The sequence below is a fragment of the Mytilus edulis genome, chromosome 7 (genome assembly GCF_963676685.1).
Source record: "Mytilus edulis chromosome 7, xbMytEdul2.2, whole genome shotgun sequence".
Taxonomy (NCBI): Eukaryota; Metazoa; Mollusca; class Bivalvia; order Mytilida; family Mytilidae; genus Mytilus; species Mytilus edulis.
The window spans coordinates 82,033,989-82,051,927 of NC_092350.1; the positions used below are offsets into that span (position 1 = coordinate 82,033,989).

At 30.6% G+C, this 17,939-nt stretch overlaps 1 protein-coding gene across 9 annotated transcripts in view; it reads left to right on the forward strand.

Annotated features, from left to right (window-relative positions):
• The window catches only part of LOC139482394 (1-phosphatidylinositol 4,5-bisphosphate phosphodiesterase delta-1-like), a 113,681-nt gene extending 97,516 nt beyond the window's left edge, over positions 1-16,165 (forward strand). For 8 of the 9 annotated variants that reach the window (XM_071266283.1, XM_071266291.1, XM_071266286.1 and 5 more), the window contains 13 exons: positions 571-656; positions 2,073-2,193; positions 3,109-3,194; positions 3,601-3,676; positions 4,617-4,641; positions 7,582-7,801; positions 8,878-9,051; positions 11,023-11,130; positions 11,824-11,888; positions 12,398-12,533; positions 13,333-13,479; positions 14,047-14,142; positions 14,511-16,165. In XM_071266283.1, coding sequence (XP_071122384.1) covers positions 571-656; positions 2,073-2,193; positions 3,109-3,194; positions 3,601-3,676; positions 4,617-4,641; positions 7,582-7,801; positions 8,878-9,051; positions 11,023-11,130; positions 11,824-11,888; positions 12,398-12,533; positions 13,333-13,479; positions 14,047-14,138 — 1,336 coding nt within the window. In that variant the 3' untranslated portion in view covers positions 14,139-14,142; positions 14,511-16,165. Of the gene's footprint in view, positions 1-570; positions 657-2,072; positions 2,194-3,108; positions 3,195-3,600; positions 3,678-4,616; positions 4,642-7,581; positions 7,802-8,877; positions 9,052-11,022; positions 11,131-11,823; positions 11,889-12,397; positions 12,534-13,332; positions 13,480-14,046; positions 14,143-14,510 lie in introns of all 9 variants that reach the window. The other variant, XM_071266287.1, reaches the window with a different exon arrangement.
• Positions 16,166-17,939: the final 1,774 nt, after the last annotated feature.

Here is a 17,939-nt window from a genome sequence, read left to right on the forward strand (position 1 = left end):
TTGTAAGCGTGACACGTGAAAGTCAAATTATTGTGGCGTGAAAATGGGAAATGAGGTCTTGCGGGACCCGGGAAATGACAAAAAAATGAGAATTGCTTACGTACATAGTGTAAGCGGGATACAGGAATCTGACAAAACAGTAAGCGGGATCCGGGATCGGAACCCCCAATGAGACCCCCCCCTGAGTGTTGGCTATACTGCTATTACTGTATAAGGTTGTCTTTCTGTTAGGGGTCAACAAATACTTCTGCCTCACACTTTCTATACTTTTTAAGCAGTTATCAGCGATAGGCCACTTTTCGAATTTGTCAAAATTCTTCTTCCTGTTTAATAATACTTTTAATTTTTTCAATATGATGAATGAAATGAAAAGTTTTTTACCAAGCATTTCTCGTTTGCACTGTCAGAATTTTTTATTTGACCTTGAACAATGAGTCACAAAATTATGCCATTATTAAAGACCAACATATTTCCTTCTCAGTTTCATTTTTTTTTAACTCATGTTGTGTATAATAGAAATTTAACCAAGCAAACTATAAAATTGCGATATTACTTTTTATCTTCCCCCAGATATTTAGCTGAGGATCAGTTGAAAGGTCCCAGTAAAGTAGAGGCCTACATAACAGCTCTGTCAAATGGATGTAGATGTGTAGAATGTAAGTAAATAAAAATAAGTGTGGGCTATCGATCAAAGAGACAGAAACCAAACAACATGAAAAATCTTAATAAAATTTAAAACGAACCGCGGAACCATGAACATTCAATATTGAATCCGGTTCCTTACCTGGAAGAAGAAGAAGAAGATAAATATCATGTGTCCAAAGTGTTTTTCTCGATTTACCTTAATCTGGAATGCTCAAAGCTGAATATTTGAAAGCCAAGCATGTATAAGAACAGAATCATTTGAAGAGATTTATGACCAAATAAGACCTAAAAAAATAGACAAATCCATTTAAGTCAACTTTGCTTTAGGGAGTTGAACTTTATTTTTTTAAATTTCAAAATTTATTAACAAACAGTTTTAGAATGGTTCGTAATACATCATGTCAGAACCAAAGTACTGACTACTGGGCTGATTTTCTGGATGTACCTTCATCAGGAACACTCAAAGACAAATATTTGAAAGCCGTGGATGTCTTTTTGTGCTTCTAGGTAACCTGGGTAAAGTATCTTGGGAAGTGTTAGGTCAATAAAATAAACATAAATACATTATCTTTTTTATTGAAGTGTTAAGGTGGTACCCAACACTTTAGCTAAAATTAATTTGGGTCGTTTAATTTTCTTAAAATTTTGACAAAGTATTTACTTTGACCCTTTTACAAAAATATAAAAATTTCAAAAAATTTGAACCAACTGTTTTATCAGAAAAATTACACTGGTTATATAGCAGTTTGACAAACACTTATTTTGATCATTGAGAAGCTTAATATTCCCTTAACAACACAACGTAATTAAAACGTTTAGCTGATTTTACAGAGTTATCTCCCTGTAGTGTTAGGTACCACCTTAATATACTCATAATGAGGTTGCATTCTATTATGATTTTATAATTACATATTTATTGGTTACTATATGAACCTGATTACTTAAACCTGTTACTTGCCATGGTTACACATTATTTAGACACTATGGCTACATTAATTTTTTGATTTTATTCTTTCAGTGAAATTTTGGGATTGTCCTGACTACAAGCCTATTATTTACCATGGTTACATTTTTATTGGTTACTATGGCAACATATATATATATATATACATGTATATATATATTGATCACTATGGCAACATTAATTTATTATTTTATTTCTTTTTCAGTGGACTTTTGGGATTGTCCTGACTACAAGCCTATTATTTACCATGGTTACAATTTTATTGGTTACTATGGCAACATATATATATATATTGATCACTATGGCAACATTTATTTATTATTTTATTTCTTTTTCAGTGGCCTGCTGGGATGGCCCTGATGATGAGCCTGTTATTTAACATGGTTACACATTTATTGGTTACTAAGGCAGCATACATATCGGTCACTATGGCAACATGAATATATTATTTTACTCTTTTCAGTGGACTGTTGGGACGGCCCTGACGATGAGCCTGTTATTTATCATGGTTACACATTAACATCTAAAATTCTCTTCCACGATGTCATCTCAGCAATAAAAGAATATGCATTCCAAGCATCACCGTAAGTTTGATATGTTTCTTTCTGTGGTATCTTATTTACAGCTTATATTTTCCTTCTGATATTCACAAGTGAAATTTTGCTTACAGTTTGTTTTTAACCAGATGTTTTTCTCCATAAGTCAACTAATGATCACTGTTTTGTTGGGTTTTTTTTTTACAATTTATGAAATGATTTGTCAAGACAGGAATTCAAATTCTTCTCACAGAAAAATATTACAAGCAAGACGAGAATATAGAGAAATTAAAAAAAATTGCCATAGAATGTTAATTTTTGGTATCTGTGTCACAGATGGTTACCGATATTTGTTTTAAATAAAATCTGCCACTTATTTTATTATGCCCCACCTACGATAGTAGAGGGGCATTATGTTTTCTGGTCTGTGGCTCCGTTCGTCCGTCCATCCGTCCGTCTGTGGTTCCGTTCGTCCGTTCAGGTTAAAGTTTTTGTTCAAGGTAGTTGTTGATGAAGCTGAAGTCCAATCAACTTGAAACTTAGTACACTTGTTGCTTATGAGATGATCTTTCTAATTTTTAAGCCAAATTAGACTTTTGACCCCAATTTCACGGTCCACTGAACATAGAAAATGAAAGTGGGAGTTTCAGGTTAAAGTTTTTGGTCAAGGTAGTTTTTGATGAAGCTGAAGTCCAATCAACTTGAAACTTAGTACACTTGTTGCTTATGATATGAGTGGGGCATCCATGTACTTTGGACACATTCTTGTTCATTTATGATTGATTGAGTATCTACTAAATTGGCCTCCAATTGGAGTTTACATGAGTAACACTGAAGTGCCATTATTGGTGCATGTACCTCTTGTAACCCTTCAAATTTGGATAACTGAGTTCACTTTTGGTTTATAGAGATGTTGAAACATTTTAATCTCATGAAAATGATTTGTTTCTTATACATCCACAGGTATCCTGTCATTCTTTCTATAGAAAATCATTGTTCTGTCAAACAACAAGCTGTAATGGCTAACAAAATAAATGCCATCTTTGGAGGTAAGTAGGTCACTGTGACATACTTTTACATTAAACAGATTACTATGACTTGAATAAATGTTGACTGAATTTCAGTATTTTAGTTGTTTGTTAAATTAAAAGGATAACTTAGGTAAACAATTTTTTTTTTATCAAATATTAGAAGGTTTAATTCTTCACAGAATGTAAAATTTTATTGATTTTTTTTTTTATGATACTATAATACTAAATTTATTTTTATCTTTTTAACTTTTTACAAATCGTACTGATAACATATAACTTTTAAATATGAGTTTTATTCAAAATTGTATGTTTACTTCAAATATATGAAAGTTCAAGCATGTCATGGATTGAAGATTGCAATAGTCACAAAAGTCTTGTCTGTGACACGTACTATGAATATATAAATATATATATTTGTTTTCAGATCTCTTATATGCCCCTGAGGAGCCTCCAGCAACTATCCCATCTCCTAGTGATCTCATGGGCAAAATTATTCTCAAGGTAAATATATACATATTTCGTAGCATATATTGTAATTTTCCCTGTGTCCTTTTTTAGTGTTTTTCAAATATAAATTAGATTATTCCCTCACAAGCATGTCGACTGGAAAAACTGAGTAAAAGCTGGGTTGTGTAGAAGAAATAAAAGAAATGTTATTATTATATTTAAAACTTTATATTCACAAAGTATTAATTATTTATATATGCATGAACACAGCTGATTGACAATAATAGCTTAGTCTAAATCAGTTTAATATACCATGGGTCTCTGAAATAGATGTGTCTTCCATCTTTAAAAAAGACTGCATGACTCTGTTGGCTTTGAATGGCCAAAGGGAGATAACTGTAGTTTTATATTTGACTTTTTGCTGATGGCTTTTATACACTACTTTGATATGCAGAGTATTCACATCAGAAGAAATGAGAACCACAGACTAGCAACTGCTATAGTTGTTTTCTTATGTGCTAGTTTGAAGCATGTTGTGCATCAGATACTTTACAATAAAAATAAATAAATTAACTTATACATTGTATCAGCATTGTAAAACCATGTCACACTAGGAAATTCAATTTAATGGTTATACCTTTGTTTATAGTTAAAAGCTTAAGTCTCATTAGACATTTTTTCTTACTTAAATCTGAAAAAGAAGAATATAGCTGCTTAAATTTTGAAATTTTTACCTTTTTTTTTTAAAGTAATGCTTGTAATTACAAAAAATAAAAAGACATACTGTATTATTCAATTTGTATCTGATTTTGAAATTTTCTCAAACTATATATCAATATGTATTTCAATTAAATATAATTTTATTATACTGTAGATACAAAACCAATTTATAAATCAATTGAAAGTGACATGGGTTTTGCATACAAAATGTATTTAGAAATGCATTTCATATTACGCTTTGTTATTATTTGCTTTATTTGTTTTTCTTTTACTGGGAGGAAAACTCAGTGACGAGACGGTAAATAGAATTAGAATTATTTATACATTTGTAGCACATCTTATGTTTTGCTTTTTAATGTGTCTGTTTTTCTGTTTTTGTTTTTTTTACCTGCATTTACCTTTGTTTGCTTGCAGAATAAAACAGTGCTTTGAATTTCTCTCATTTACCTGGATATGAAAATTGAAAATTGCACTTTAAAACACATTCTTGTTTGTCTTGTGCAACTTACACTACTGCTAAGATGGATGTTGTTTTTCCACTGGTTCACCAACTGTTGAGCAGTTAACTCCTACAGCTTAAATCCTCCTCACAGTTACAATATTGAATTCACCTCACAGTTTGTTAAAATATTGAAATATTTAAAAACTTAACTTATTTTTCTAAATGTATTGTTTGTTAAATTTTTATGATAGACAGAAAGGAGATTGAATGTCCACTTAACTGAAGACCACTTTTGGCCACTCTGTCCCTCCTTCCATCATGGACAGATGAAGATGTCTTTATCGTCAGAAGCTGTAGTTGGGTGGGGGTGGTGGTAGGAGGGATCCCGACATCCTGAAATTCGAAAAAAGAATTCCCGGATCCTGAAAGGGTCAAACTTTAAAATCCCGAGCTTAAAAACAGCCGATCCCAGAATCCTGATAAAGTTCCTATCCCCCCTCTGTAGTGTATATTCCTTTCCAAGAAGATTGATATTTAAATCATGTTTTAAAACGTACAAGTCTTTAACTGTTTGTCTAAAATCATACAATTAAAGAAGGTTTTTGTTTATATCCCTATCAAAGAAGATTTTATATGTTTCATGTACTGGATTCATTATTATTCGTTGGATACCAATTTTTCGTGGCTTTCTTGGGTACAGGTGAACCACGAAGTTAAATGTTCAACGAATAACAAATTTTCTATAGGCTTGTATGCAGACTTTGTCAAAACCATGAAATTAAATATCCAGGATCCTTTTTTTTTCCTTAATCCACGAAAATTGGTACCCACGAAAATAAATGAATTCACAGTAATTGCTTTAAAAAGTTTGTCTGAAATCATACCTGTAAAGATTTTTTTGTGTTGCTAACCATATGCTAACATTAACAAAGTTACGCTAACTTTACCAAAGAGGTCAGGAAACAGTCAATTTGGTTGAAATAGAGACCATGTGAGCATTTTTGCTTATAAGGACTTTTTAAAATTCTGCTATGATTTTAATTATGTCAATCAGTGAAATTTTAGCCTCTAATATTTGAAAGAGTATATCATTACAACAAAAACTAGATAATCCCAAGAGATTTCTTAAACAGTAAATGAAGCAACACCATTCTTTGTATGCAAAACTTGGACACGCGATCTGTATTTGAATCAGATCAGGAAAGGTTATGGATAAAAAGATTTAAACCAAAGGAAGTGCTGTTAGCTAACTGGGCAATTTTGAGATATACATATTAAGGTGGTACATAACACTACAGGGAGACAACTCTGTAAAAATCAACTGTACTTTTTAAACATTTTCTATTCTTAAGGAAATAATTAACTTTCTCAATGGTTAAAATTAGTGTCTGTCAAACTGCTATACATGTATATCTAATTAATTTTATTCCATGGTTCAAGTTTTTGCAAATTTTTATATTTATGTTGAAGGGTCTAGGTAAATATTTTGTCAAGAAGAATACATTAATGAATACAATTTTCATGTGTGAGCAGACTTGTAAAAAAAATCTCGCCTGCTTCGTCTTTGTAACATCTACACTTTTGTAGTATTTTCTTCCTTAATCAAATATTGAGGTTTACTGGAAGCAAAGAAATTGTTCACAGCAATAGTGAAAAGTAGAACTCTACAAAAGGAATTCAGTCTCTTGTTTTGAAATAGTCAGGTCAAGTTAAATGCCACTGGATTCTTGTAGAATAACTGATGTTGTAGCTAATTTTTAATAAGGGTACCAGTAAATATTTAAACAATAAATTTTGTTATTAGAATATATGGTATTGAAATGTTTACATAAACACAGCAGTTTTATTTGATAGATCATTTTTGTTGGATGAACATGATATTTCTGGCATAGAATTATGTTTAGATCCATAAACTAAAGTTTATATTTATATATGTCTAAGCAAGCTGACCAGAAACCTCTGACTTTTAACAAACTATTTTTCTGTAGATTAATTTCTCAGTAGATGATTATTGTAGCTCTTTTTAGAGATGATAAACAGGAAAATTGCTTTAAACTCTTTGTATTTTGAGTCTTGTAGACATTTTATCTATGAAATAAAATGGTTATATTGTCTTCAGCACTAAAACCTCTGTGAACATTCTAAAAAGTACCCCGTTTTTGTTAATTCAATTTCAGATCTAACTTTTATTGAATGTTCAGAACACATGATTGACTTGAGCACTTATTTAGTAATAATTTTACAGAAAGATTTATATTCCCTGGTCATTTATTGACCAACATTCAATGGTCTTAATTGATTAAAATTGAGAATGGAAATGGGGAATTTGTCAAAGAGACAACAAGCAGACCATAGTACAGACAACAGCAGAAGGTCACCAATAGGTCTTCAATGCAGCAAGAAACTCTGCACTCAGAGGCATCCTTCAGCTGGCCCATAAACAAATATCTATACTAGTTCAGTGATAATTGACGTCATACTAAACTCCAAATTATACACAAGAAACTGACATTAAAAATAATACAAGTTTATTTATGTTCTTGCATGAATTTTTTGTTTTATTTGGCTGTCTATCAAATGATTAACAAAGAAGAGGGATTGATTAATGATAAAATAAAAAATCTTTTGTTTGAGAAAGCAGGAAGTGTGAGTCGGGGAGGATCTTGTAGAGAGTGGAAAATCTGGAAACTGTTTTTTCAACAGGCAGTAGGAGAGTGGGAAGAGGGAATAAGGACCTGTTCACTGACCCTTGAAAGAAATGGGACTGTGATTTAACACATTTATGTATTTTTATAGGGTAAAAGACTTGCCACAGTAGGAAACGCAGTGCCAGAAAATGAAGAGGAACATGAGGTCAGCGACGAGGATGAGGCAGCTGAGGTACAGGATGCAACTACGCAAGAGAAAGAACGGGCACCAAAGAAAAAGTCCAAATTGAAGTTATCTCCCAAATTCTCAGCAGCTATAGGAATGAAGGCTGTTAGTTATAAAGGAATAGAGGAAACGTTGGCTACAGGTAATGTATTCTATTTCTGTTTAGTATACAGAGGGTGGTTAAGGGGTATTTTTGTGCAACATGTTTTGCCATTTTTATTTCACGTGCAGCCGTGAAAAAGGTTCGTTATTCACCGTGTTTCATGAAATTTGTAAAAAGATCAACGTGCAAGACATTTTTTATTGTTTGTTCATCATGAAATGGCAATGTTATTTCATGTTCTTCCATGCAGATACCCTCCCCCTTTACACTCCTCTATTCAGAACATCCAATATTTTATAAGACAGCTGTTTCTTGCCTTTATATCTTTTGGCAAACAACTATTGCCCTCATGTTTAACCTTTATTGCATACAAAGTTTTAACTAATTTTGAATGTTATAGACTGGTCCGAGAACACAATTAATTTGTAGTGCATTTCTTTTAGAACATAAATGAAAATAAAAAAAATCCCACCTGCGCTTTCTCAAAGAAACTTTTACAGTGTGTTGTACTACTTTTGGGACAAATTATATCAAAATTATAGAAAACTTCATCGGCTCTAACTCAAAATAAGGACAATTTTATGTTTAGGGCGTCTTGAAATCTTTTGACAGCTTCCGAAGTGCTCATTTTCAACCTTTTTCAGCTGGACCAAATCACTACTTTCCTTTAAAATTCTGGACCCAAATTTTTTTACAGTGTAATTTCATTCCCCTACTTGCAATTTGAGGCATTAAACATGAAGAAATAAATTTGGAAGGGGTATAAAAATTAATGGCAAGTAACCCACTGTCAACACTAGGGACTATATTTGTGAACAACGAAAATCAAGGGACGACAATGGTGGTCTCGGACCGACTGTCCAATTTTCATTTGGACTGAAATAAAAGGTATCTATAGTGACAGGTGGGCGCAGTGCATAAATATATAAGATTTTCCCACTCAAATGTGCAGATGGAATAATCTATATTGCTCTTTAATCAAGAACTACTCTAGATTTGAATATACCGATACTATAATCAGGGAAGATTTGAGTGAAATAGAATATATGATTGTTTTTTTTTTTTACAGAAAACAAATATAAGTCTAATTTTTAATTTTAATTTTTTTTTCTCAGATGGTATGTTTGCATCTATTGGAGAAAACAAAGTGCTGAAGATAATAGACCATGACCCAGAGGGACTGAACAAACTTTCACAGAAACTGTTTGTCCGTACTTACCCAGCTGGGTCCAGAACCGACTCCAGCAATTATAATCCTACACCCATGTGGAATGTCGGATGCCAAGTTGGTAGGTTTAATACGCTATAGAAAAAGTAACAAACATCAGGAAATTTAACACATTTATCTTATGGAATATTTCAGTCTTCTTTTTAATTCATTGTTCTAGGCCTTAAATCTTAAATAAGGAACATAGTACAGATTAAACTGTCCAATCTAAATTGACTAATGCTTTAAAGATACTCAAAGCCAAATTATGCAAAAATTTACCAGAATATTGTTGTTAGGTAGAGATAAGAAGATGTGGTATGAGTGCCAATGAGACAGCTCTCCATCCAAGTCACGTTTTGTAAAAGTAAACCTCTATAGGTCAAACAATATATCAAAATTTATAAAAAAAAAAATTTATTCAAAACATACTCAGGCATTTCAAAATTGTGATACAAGATTGCAATTTCATGATGAGAAAATAGTCTTTAATCTTTTTAAATCTCATCATCTGAAAATTGATTGCAGAATTGAAAAGGAGAGCCAAAAGATACCTAATGGAAATTCTAATGCAACAACGTTTGTAACATTCATTTTGATTGGATAACGTCACTTATTTACATGGCATCAATTCACAATTGATGCTATCGGACGTATGCGCAAGCGCAGATGGCATATAACAGATTTTAAATACATGTTTTAACAATGTTTTCTGTTAGTTTCATTAGAATGGAGATAACAGTATTGTATTTTAAGCTCTGATGGCATCAATTGGGGATTTGATGGTCGCAAATACCCGTTTACTGTCTCCGCTAACGTGTCACCAGTAAACTTAATTTGCGACCATCAAATCCCCAATTGATGCCGTCGGAGCTTAAAATACATTACAGTTATCTCCTAAATCACACTCATCCTTCAAATCAAACTGATAAAGCCATAACAAAAAAAACCACCTAAAAAAACAAAAAAACAACAGTACACAAATAGATATAGAAATATGTGATATGAGTGCCAATGAGACAACTCTCCATCCAAGTCACATTATAAAAGTAAACAAGGTCAAGGTACGGTCTTCAACACGGAGCCTAGGCTCACACCGAATAGCAAGCTATAAAGGGCCCTATTAAACAATTACTAGTGTAAACCATTCAAAGGAGAAAAACAACAGTCTAATCTATACAAATCGTTGCTGGGCTTCTAAAATGTTGTAAATTACAAATTTTGCAAGAAAAAAATATCTCACAAACAGGCTTTGAAAATTTTGTCAAAATGCATGCTTCCAAAATGTTGTATGTGAACTTAAACATTTTTGCAAATAGCAGTGAAAGAAAAACTTTTACATTTCTGGATTATCCGAGAACTTAAATCATTTTCACAGAAATAAAGAAAAGTACAATTAGTTTATTCCCAAAGTCACTATACAACGATTATCAAGTTTTCATACAACATTTTGGAAGCAAACTTTACAAACACTGACATTGGCAATTTTGTAATAGGTCTAATTTATTTCACACATTTTGATTGGTCTAACTGTATGCTATTTTGTAATACCAAAGATTTCCTCCCGCCCAGATCATTGGTATCAAAATATTTTTTTAGCCAAAAAAGTCATATACAACATTTTAGAAGCCCAGCGACGAAAATATGAGAAACGAGAAACACTTAAAAACCACACAAACAGATGACAACCACTGTATATCAGATTTCTGACTAAGGACAGATGCAAACAATTTCAGGGGGATTAAATTTAATGTTTTAATGGTACCAAACCTTCTCCTTTTTCTGAAACAATAGTACATGTATAACATCACAACATAGAAAGACACACTATAAACTTATTAATTGGAATTACTTAACTCAATAAAAAAACGTAGTTAAAACACATTAACACACAATGAACAAATAATTTTGAAAACACATTATTGAATTCTAAGACTGAGGAACAAGAAAGTTTGCAAAAATATTGTATCAAAAAGTAAAGATGTATACAACATGCAATATTAAACCGGAACTATATTTATATATTAATTCAATTTTTTTTTTTTTTTTTTAGTTGCCCTGAATTTCCAGACTGGAGGTGAACCATTACAATTGAATCATGGGAAATTTATGGATAATGGAGGCTGTGGATACATACTGAAGCCACAGTTCCTTTTGTCAAGTAAGTAATTTAAAAAGTAACAGTTGTTATAGTAAGCTGCTTTATTGTACAAGTTGATAGAATCTTGTTTTAAGGCCTAAAATTAGGAAGTACCTTATTGAAATGTTTTATTGGCATTTTTTTTTATCCGTAATTGATGTAACTGCAAATCTCACCAATATTCTTGATGTTAAAAAATATGTTAACCCAAAAAAAAATCAATGCATATGATTTCAAAACTTTCAGCCCAAAAAACAAAAATCAATGAACACGATTTTTCTACAGGAGAAACCCTAAAACACATATGTTTAATGCTGTACTGATACAAAAGACAACTAGAAAGCTTTTAAATAAAATAAATGAAATAAATTTAGTTTTGACATATTTTGTTTGCAAAATAGGTTAGACACAAGCTTTATAAATTAGATTGTCTTCTGGGAAGATACAATATTAATGCAGCATATTTCATAGGATCCAAATATTTAAAACTATTATTACATAACTCAAATTGGACACATGTTGTTGAAGAACCATATTTTGTAAACAAACAAGATAGAGAAAGACATAAAATAAGTTTGTCTACAGTAAATCCCTTGTTGATCACTTTTAAATACATCTTTACATTCATGAATATGAGAGATGAAGCTTTATGGCTTCCCTCACATCCAATTACCTGTATTAAAATCTAGATCATTTTGTGCTGTTTTATTTCAGGTGATAAGTTTGGTATTGTAACAGAGAAGATTAAAAATCCAAAGAGAAGGAAACTAATAGTGAAAGTAAGTCAGCTTGTTATTTCAAATGTCCTTGAATTTGAAGAGAGCATGGAACTCTTCCAACTCAAGATTAAACATATGGATTAATACATTTTACAGTACACCATTCATGTACAATTCTTATGGTTGCTTCAATATTTATGCCATTAACAATAATCTTTTATATGTCAAATTCTTAACAAGGTAAAATAAAAATAAAATTTGTTTTCATTTCTCATTGAATCAAAACATCAGAACAAAAATCAACGATTTTTTTAAACACTTTGACCGCTATAATTTAAAAAAAATAAATTGCTAGTTATAAGTAATGCAGATTGAAATTTTCAATACATATGCCAAGAAAAATGCAGATTGGTTGCTAGAAATAGGAATAAACCAGAGAAGTTGCTAGAAATAGGGTAAAGACAGAGATGTTGTCAGAAATAGGGTAAAGCCAGTGAGGATGCTAAGAAAAGAGTAAAAACATGAGAATCAAACTCCTTAAACTCATAAATATATGTATTTTATTGCAGATAATAAGTGCTTATCAAATCCCAAAGCCAAACAACTCAAAGAAAGGGGAGATAATCGATCCTTTTGTAAAGATAGAAATACATGGAGTGAAGTCAGACCAACAGTCAGTGAAGACAAGTGTCAAAAACAATAATGGTATGCAACAGATTATTATACCTTACATATAACAAACAATTCTGTTGGGTAACACATTATCACCTGACCTGGAATATTTCAGATAATTTTCATTTAATTGCAAGGAAGGACGAATAACCCTTTAAAATATTTACACCAGGATTATTCACTGGCAAATAACTGTTAAGTTTTTTTATTTGTACCCATGAAAATGAGGTCACAGATGTGAACAAACAAAATGGCAACGTTCAAGTTACAGGAAGCCTATTGATTGAGAGAAGAGGAAATAAGGCTTTGTGCTTCTTGTGCCGATGATGTCTCTAATAACGGTCCTTTTCAGGGCCATCAATATTTTACAAACAGAATCTACCTTTGTTGTACATACGAGTATTCTAAGACACAAATGACATTTATTTTTGAACATTTTCTAGTGTTTTTACTGAGTCAAGTAAGGGTGAATGCCCTTCCACTGTTAGTTCGGTATAATAAACCAATTGTGGCCCCTTAGATTGGATGAATATCCAAAATTGTCAACCCTTTAAAGTTATTTCACTTCAGGCTGTGCCCTCAGTGAAATAACATTCTCATGTTGACAATTTTCCATCTGTACTGTTTATCAATGTGTATGCTGTGTTTAGTTTTAAAAGCAAGTGTACAAGAAAATAAAAATGTATGCAGACTAATAATTTTGTTCAGGTAGTAGAGAGATACTTGGTATAAACCTGTGAAATATGGATAAAAAATCATATTTTGCAAAATGCTTGGAATACATCAAAAACAAAGCATTTTTTTTTTAATTTTCCTATTTCTTTTCTTGTAGGATTCAAGCCACGTTGGGATGAAGTTGTCCGATTCAAAATATCTGTGCCAGAGCTGGCACTTGTACGATTAGTCATCTATGATCATGATAGATATTTAGATGATTTTATTGGTTACAATGTTGTACCAGTTTTATCTATGCAAGAAGGTTAGTAGACATTCATAAACATTTTAAAGCCCATTGCATTGAGTGTGTAGGTAAAGGTAATATCTTTGACTAGGTTGCTTGCTAGCTGAACCGTGAATAATCATTATTATGTAAGGTAAACTACCCTTTTATACCCTCCTGTAACAGAAGACTAGTCTAACAGATAACCAATCTATCTGTCTGTAGGACTAGGCTACTTCATAAAGGTGTAGTATACCTTACCTAATAATGACTTTACGGTTCAACTAGCAAGCAAGCTTGTCAAAGATATTACCTTTACCTACACACTCAATGCAATCAGCTGTAAGTTATTAAAAAAAGAAAGGATATTGGGTTCCTTCCTTTTGACACAGAATCATAAATGACTGCCATGCATTCTATGATAGTGTTGAAACTGTTTGTAGGAAGGTTTATAACAAAAAAAATTCTTTAAATGATATGCCCGTCAATAATGAGCAAAACCTGCTATTAATCTTTTTCAAATATTTTGAGTCCAATTTATTTCAGAAAAGATTTGAATTTTTTAAATGCACATAATAAAAGTATTATTTCTGTTTTTGTTTATAGGTTATCGTCATATTCCTTTATTCAGCAAGAATGGAGACAAAATGCCACAAGCATTGGTATTTGTACATATAGAGTTTGAAGATGATCTTTGAAAAGGTAAACATATACTATAGTTATATATATATGTCAAGTACATGTATAAACATAATAATGATGAGATGATGTATGATTACCAATGAGAAAACTAGCCACCAAACTGCAAATGAAATGGATGTGAGCAATTATTGGCAGCTGTACAGCCTTCAACAAATACCCCTGCATATGGAATTCCCTTACAACAAATACACCAGCAGAGAGAATAAAAGTCTATATATATATATAGAAAAAATTGTGAAAAATACCATTTCTGTAATCCAATCAAAGTACAGCATTACTACATAAGGTGGAATTAAAGTAAAAATCAATCATTATACAAAAAAGCAGAAAAGACATTTCAGCATATACAATTTAGTTTTCTTTTTCAGGAGCAATAGAATGAAGATGTGATGCCAGTATGAACAAACAAAAGTTTCAGCAAAAAAGCCTTTGCAATGTGCCATATATAATAGAGCTTAACTTGTGTCACAAATGGTACTAGCTGTATGCTGTAAACATTGTAGAATCACAGGGGATTTAAGATAAAGCTTTATTTATTTAAACACGGATTGCCCATGGGGTACCTGTGGATCTTCTCAAGATGAAGTACCATAGAAGCTTTTTTCTGCCTGAGTTAGACTATTAGATTTCATATTTCATCTACAACAACTTTTGCAGTATTCAAATACTGAATATAAAGCGTGCTTCATATTTGTAATAATGATTATTATTTAATTTAAATTCAGAAACTGTTGAGAAAAATTCAACGAAATCTGTGTTGAAAAACTAAAAACTTGCATATGTGATTTCATAGTGTAATTTGCATGCAGCATTTTCAATATATGCATTGATTTAAGTTGAATATTCAATCGTTGTGATAAAACATGTTTATATGAGAAAAAAATTATAAAAAAAGATAAAAATACTGAGCTTGAATTCAGGGATTGGCAAATGCAGAAATAGATGATATCTCACAATTTCTCCTACTTATACATGACTTCTATTATTATGAATCATAAGTTTATACACATGTGCCTTTTGAGATGTCTTACACAAGTTGTAATTTATATATAAGCTTAGCTTGAGCCCATTCAATAAGGTTGTTCAGAAATTAGTCTGATCTCATAATTTTATCTTTGAATATAAATTCTGAATTTCTGTGTTATTTGTATAGGATTTTCTGGAAAATTATCACATATTGTATAAAATTTTGATATTTATATATTATTATTATTATGAGTTATTTATTAAAGATTTTCTACTTATTTAGTGATATTATTACAGTGGCATTTCTTAGTTTTATGTTGGTAAATGAAATTCTGTTTACAGAATTAAATAGATTTAGAATAATAAAAATGTTTAGTTTTTAATATTTATATGTTATGCAGCAAAATTATAACAAGAATGTATAAAGAATTGAAAATATATCATGAATAATTAAATGCACTGCTGGGTTCATTATTGTTGTTAAATACAAATAAATATATTTCTGTTAAGAAAAGGGATTTTTTATAGCAAATATCAGTTTATTTTTGTTTTATCAATTTACTCACTTCAAAGTTTTTTGTTTGTTTGCTATGTAATGATCATTAAGTCAAAAAATCTTTGTTTACTATTTATTGAAAGAGTATATATAAATACAACTTTTCAATTGAATTATTTGATTGAAAAAACAAGAAAACAGAAAAAAATGTTTCTATATTTAGATCTCTTAGAATTACTAATAAAGTATTTAAACTTGATCAACCAAAAACAAAGTATTTTATGCAAGTACGCATTAAAATAGTCGGATTGTAAGATTAAAAAAGGAACTATGTAAATAAGAAATAACTCAACATTTCAGATGTATTTCTATTTAGTTTCAAGAGATTTTGATGTAAATAAAACGGTTGTAGGTCGTAGACATTAGTATTACATATAGTTATATGCATTTTTATCCTGTTATTTAAAACATTTACATCATGTATTTCATGTTTTGATATATTTACATACCTGTATATTTAAATGAAGATAAATTTCAAAGGTCACATAATAAAAAAAAACCCAATAAATTCATTGAATTCAGTTAGATCTGTTCAAGAATTTGATGGATAAGGGCTTGGTAGGCACTTTTGTAGAGTACAATATGATAAATTCATTTTACTTATAATTCTCTCAAAATCCGAAGGAAATGCAACCACCACAATTAATTCATTTGAGTGTTTCTCATCTGCCCACCGCTACAAATTTTGAAACAACCCTTAGTGATCACATTTGAAAACGTGTCTAGCTTCGTGCAACTTATATTGCAAATGAATTATAAAGAAAGAATTGAAATGAAAAAAAGATTCTTCAATGAGTAATTATATTTTTCTTCAGTAGCATCTTCTTAAAATTATATGTTCAAGAATATATATTTCAATTGGTTTTTTTTTGACAGCGAATAATGATTATTGAAGAACATATTTTTTTAAATTCTGTGATGAAGTTCTGTTGCATTTAAATTGATAGAGTATTTTAAGAACAGATATATTTGTAAGGTTTGAATGAAAATTATTAGTTATGAAATACTGGTATTTTTTATATTCATTCATTTTTGTCTTGGATTTAGAAAAATAATTTTATGCCTGATATATATGATAGAAATATAGTATTAAATTTATGACTGCTTATAAAATCTACAACTATGAAATAGTTGATTTTTGGTTTTGATGCATTGAAAATTTGCAAGGTCAACATATTGGATATTTCTGTTGTAAGATTTTTTGTATCCAGATTCCAAAACATTTGGTTTTGGCACTTCTTGTTATTCAACTGTTAGAAGATTCATACTTCCCTGACCTGTTAACTATATTTTTTTTGGGTCAAAATTTATTAGGTATTTCTCCAAATTTTTCTTTGCAATTATAGAGACACGTAAAGGTGATAATGTCTGTTGACTTCTCTCTAAATAAAACATATTCAGATCATTGCAAAATGAAAAAGAAAATTTTAAAATGCTAGATAATACATTACATATTTGAAGTTAAGAAAGTTATTATTATGCATCAACATGAATTATCAACAATAATGTTTTGTATGATTTTGTTTTATTAAGATATCTATGCACACTATATTTACATCATCTGCTGTTATTTATGATTACTTTTTCTTTGATAAAGATGTAATTATTATATCCAAGTGTTTTTATTTATAAAACTATTTTATTGGTCAATACCACTGGCTGTCTTTTGGTGAAATTTCTATCTCTGAGGTTTTATCATGAGTTTAGTAGTGAGCATTTTGGTGTTGACCTGAAATGGCATTAAGAATTTCAGTGTGAATTTAGAGCTTACTTTTCTGTTTTTCTAGTGAAATACAATTCCTGTTATATTGATGTCAAATTTAGTGGAATAAATAAACCCCTACATATAAAGGTAGCCTCTTTCTAAGTTATAAACATCTATTTTATCAGCAATCAAAGACGGACTTCAAAGTTATTGTGAAACTGCCTACTCTAGAGGTGGTGTGAATCAGATGTGGATACTAAAAAAATTTCAAAGATCATTTAGAGTACATATAATATAACACTTTCATCTTGCAATCGTATTAAACCATTTGATTTTTCTACACTTTACACAAGTATTCACATTCCAAACAAAAAGAAAAATTGAAAGAGTTGCTATTTCTTTGTATCATAAAAAAGTATGGCCAAGGAAGATACAAGTATCGTGTCATAGGGAGGAATACATCATACTTTAAAGGATGACTCTGATTCAAACTAAAAATTCTCTAAAAGTGACATTATCAAGATGCTTAATTTTTAATTGACAACATATTTGTTATGTTCGAAGGACATA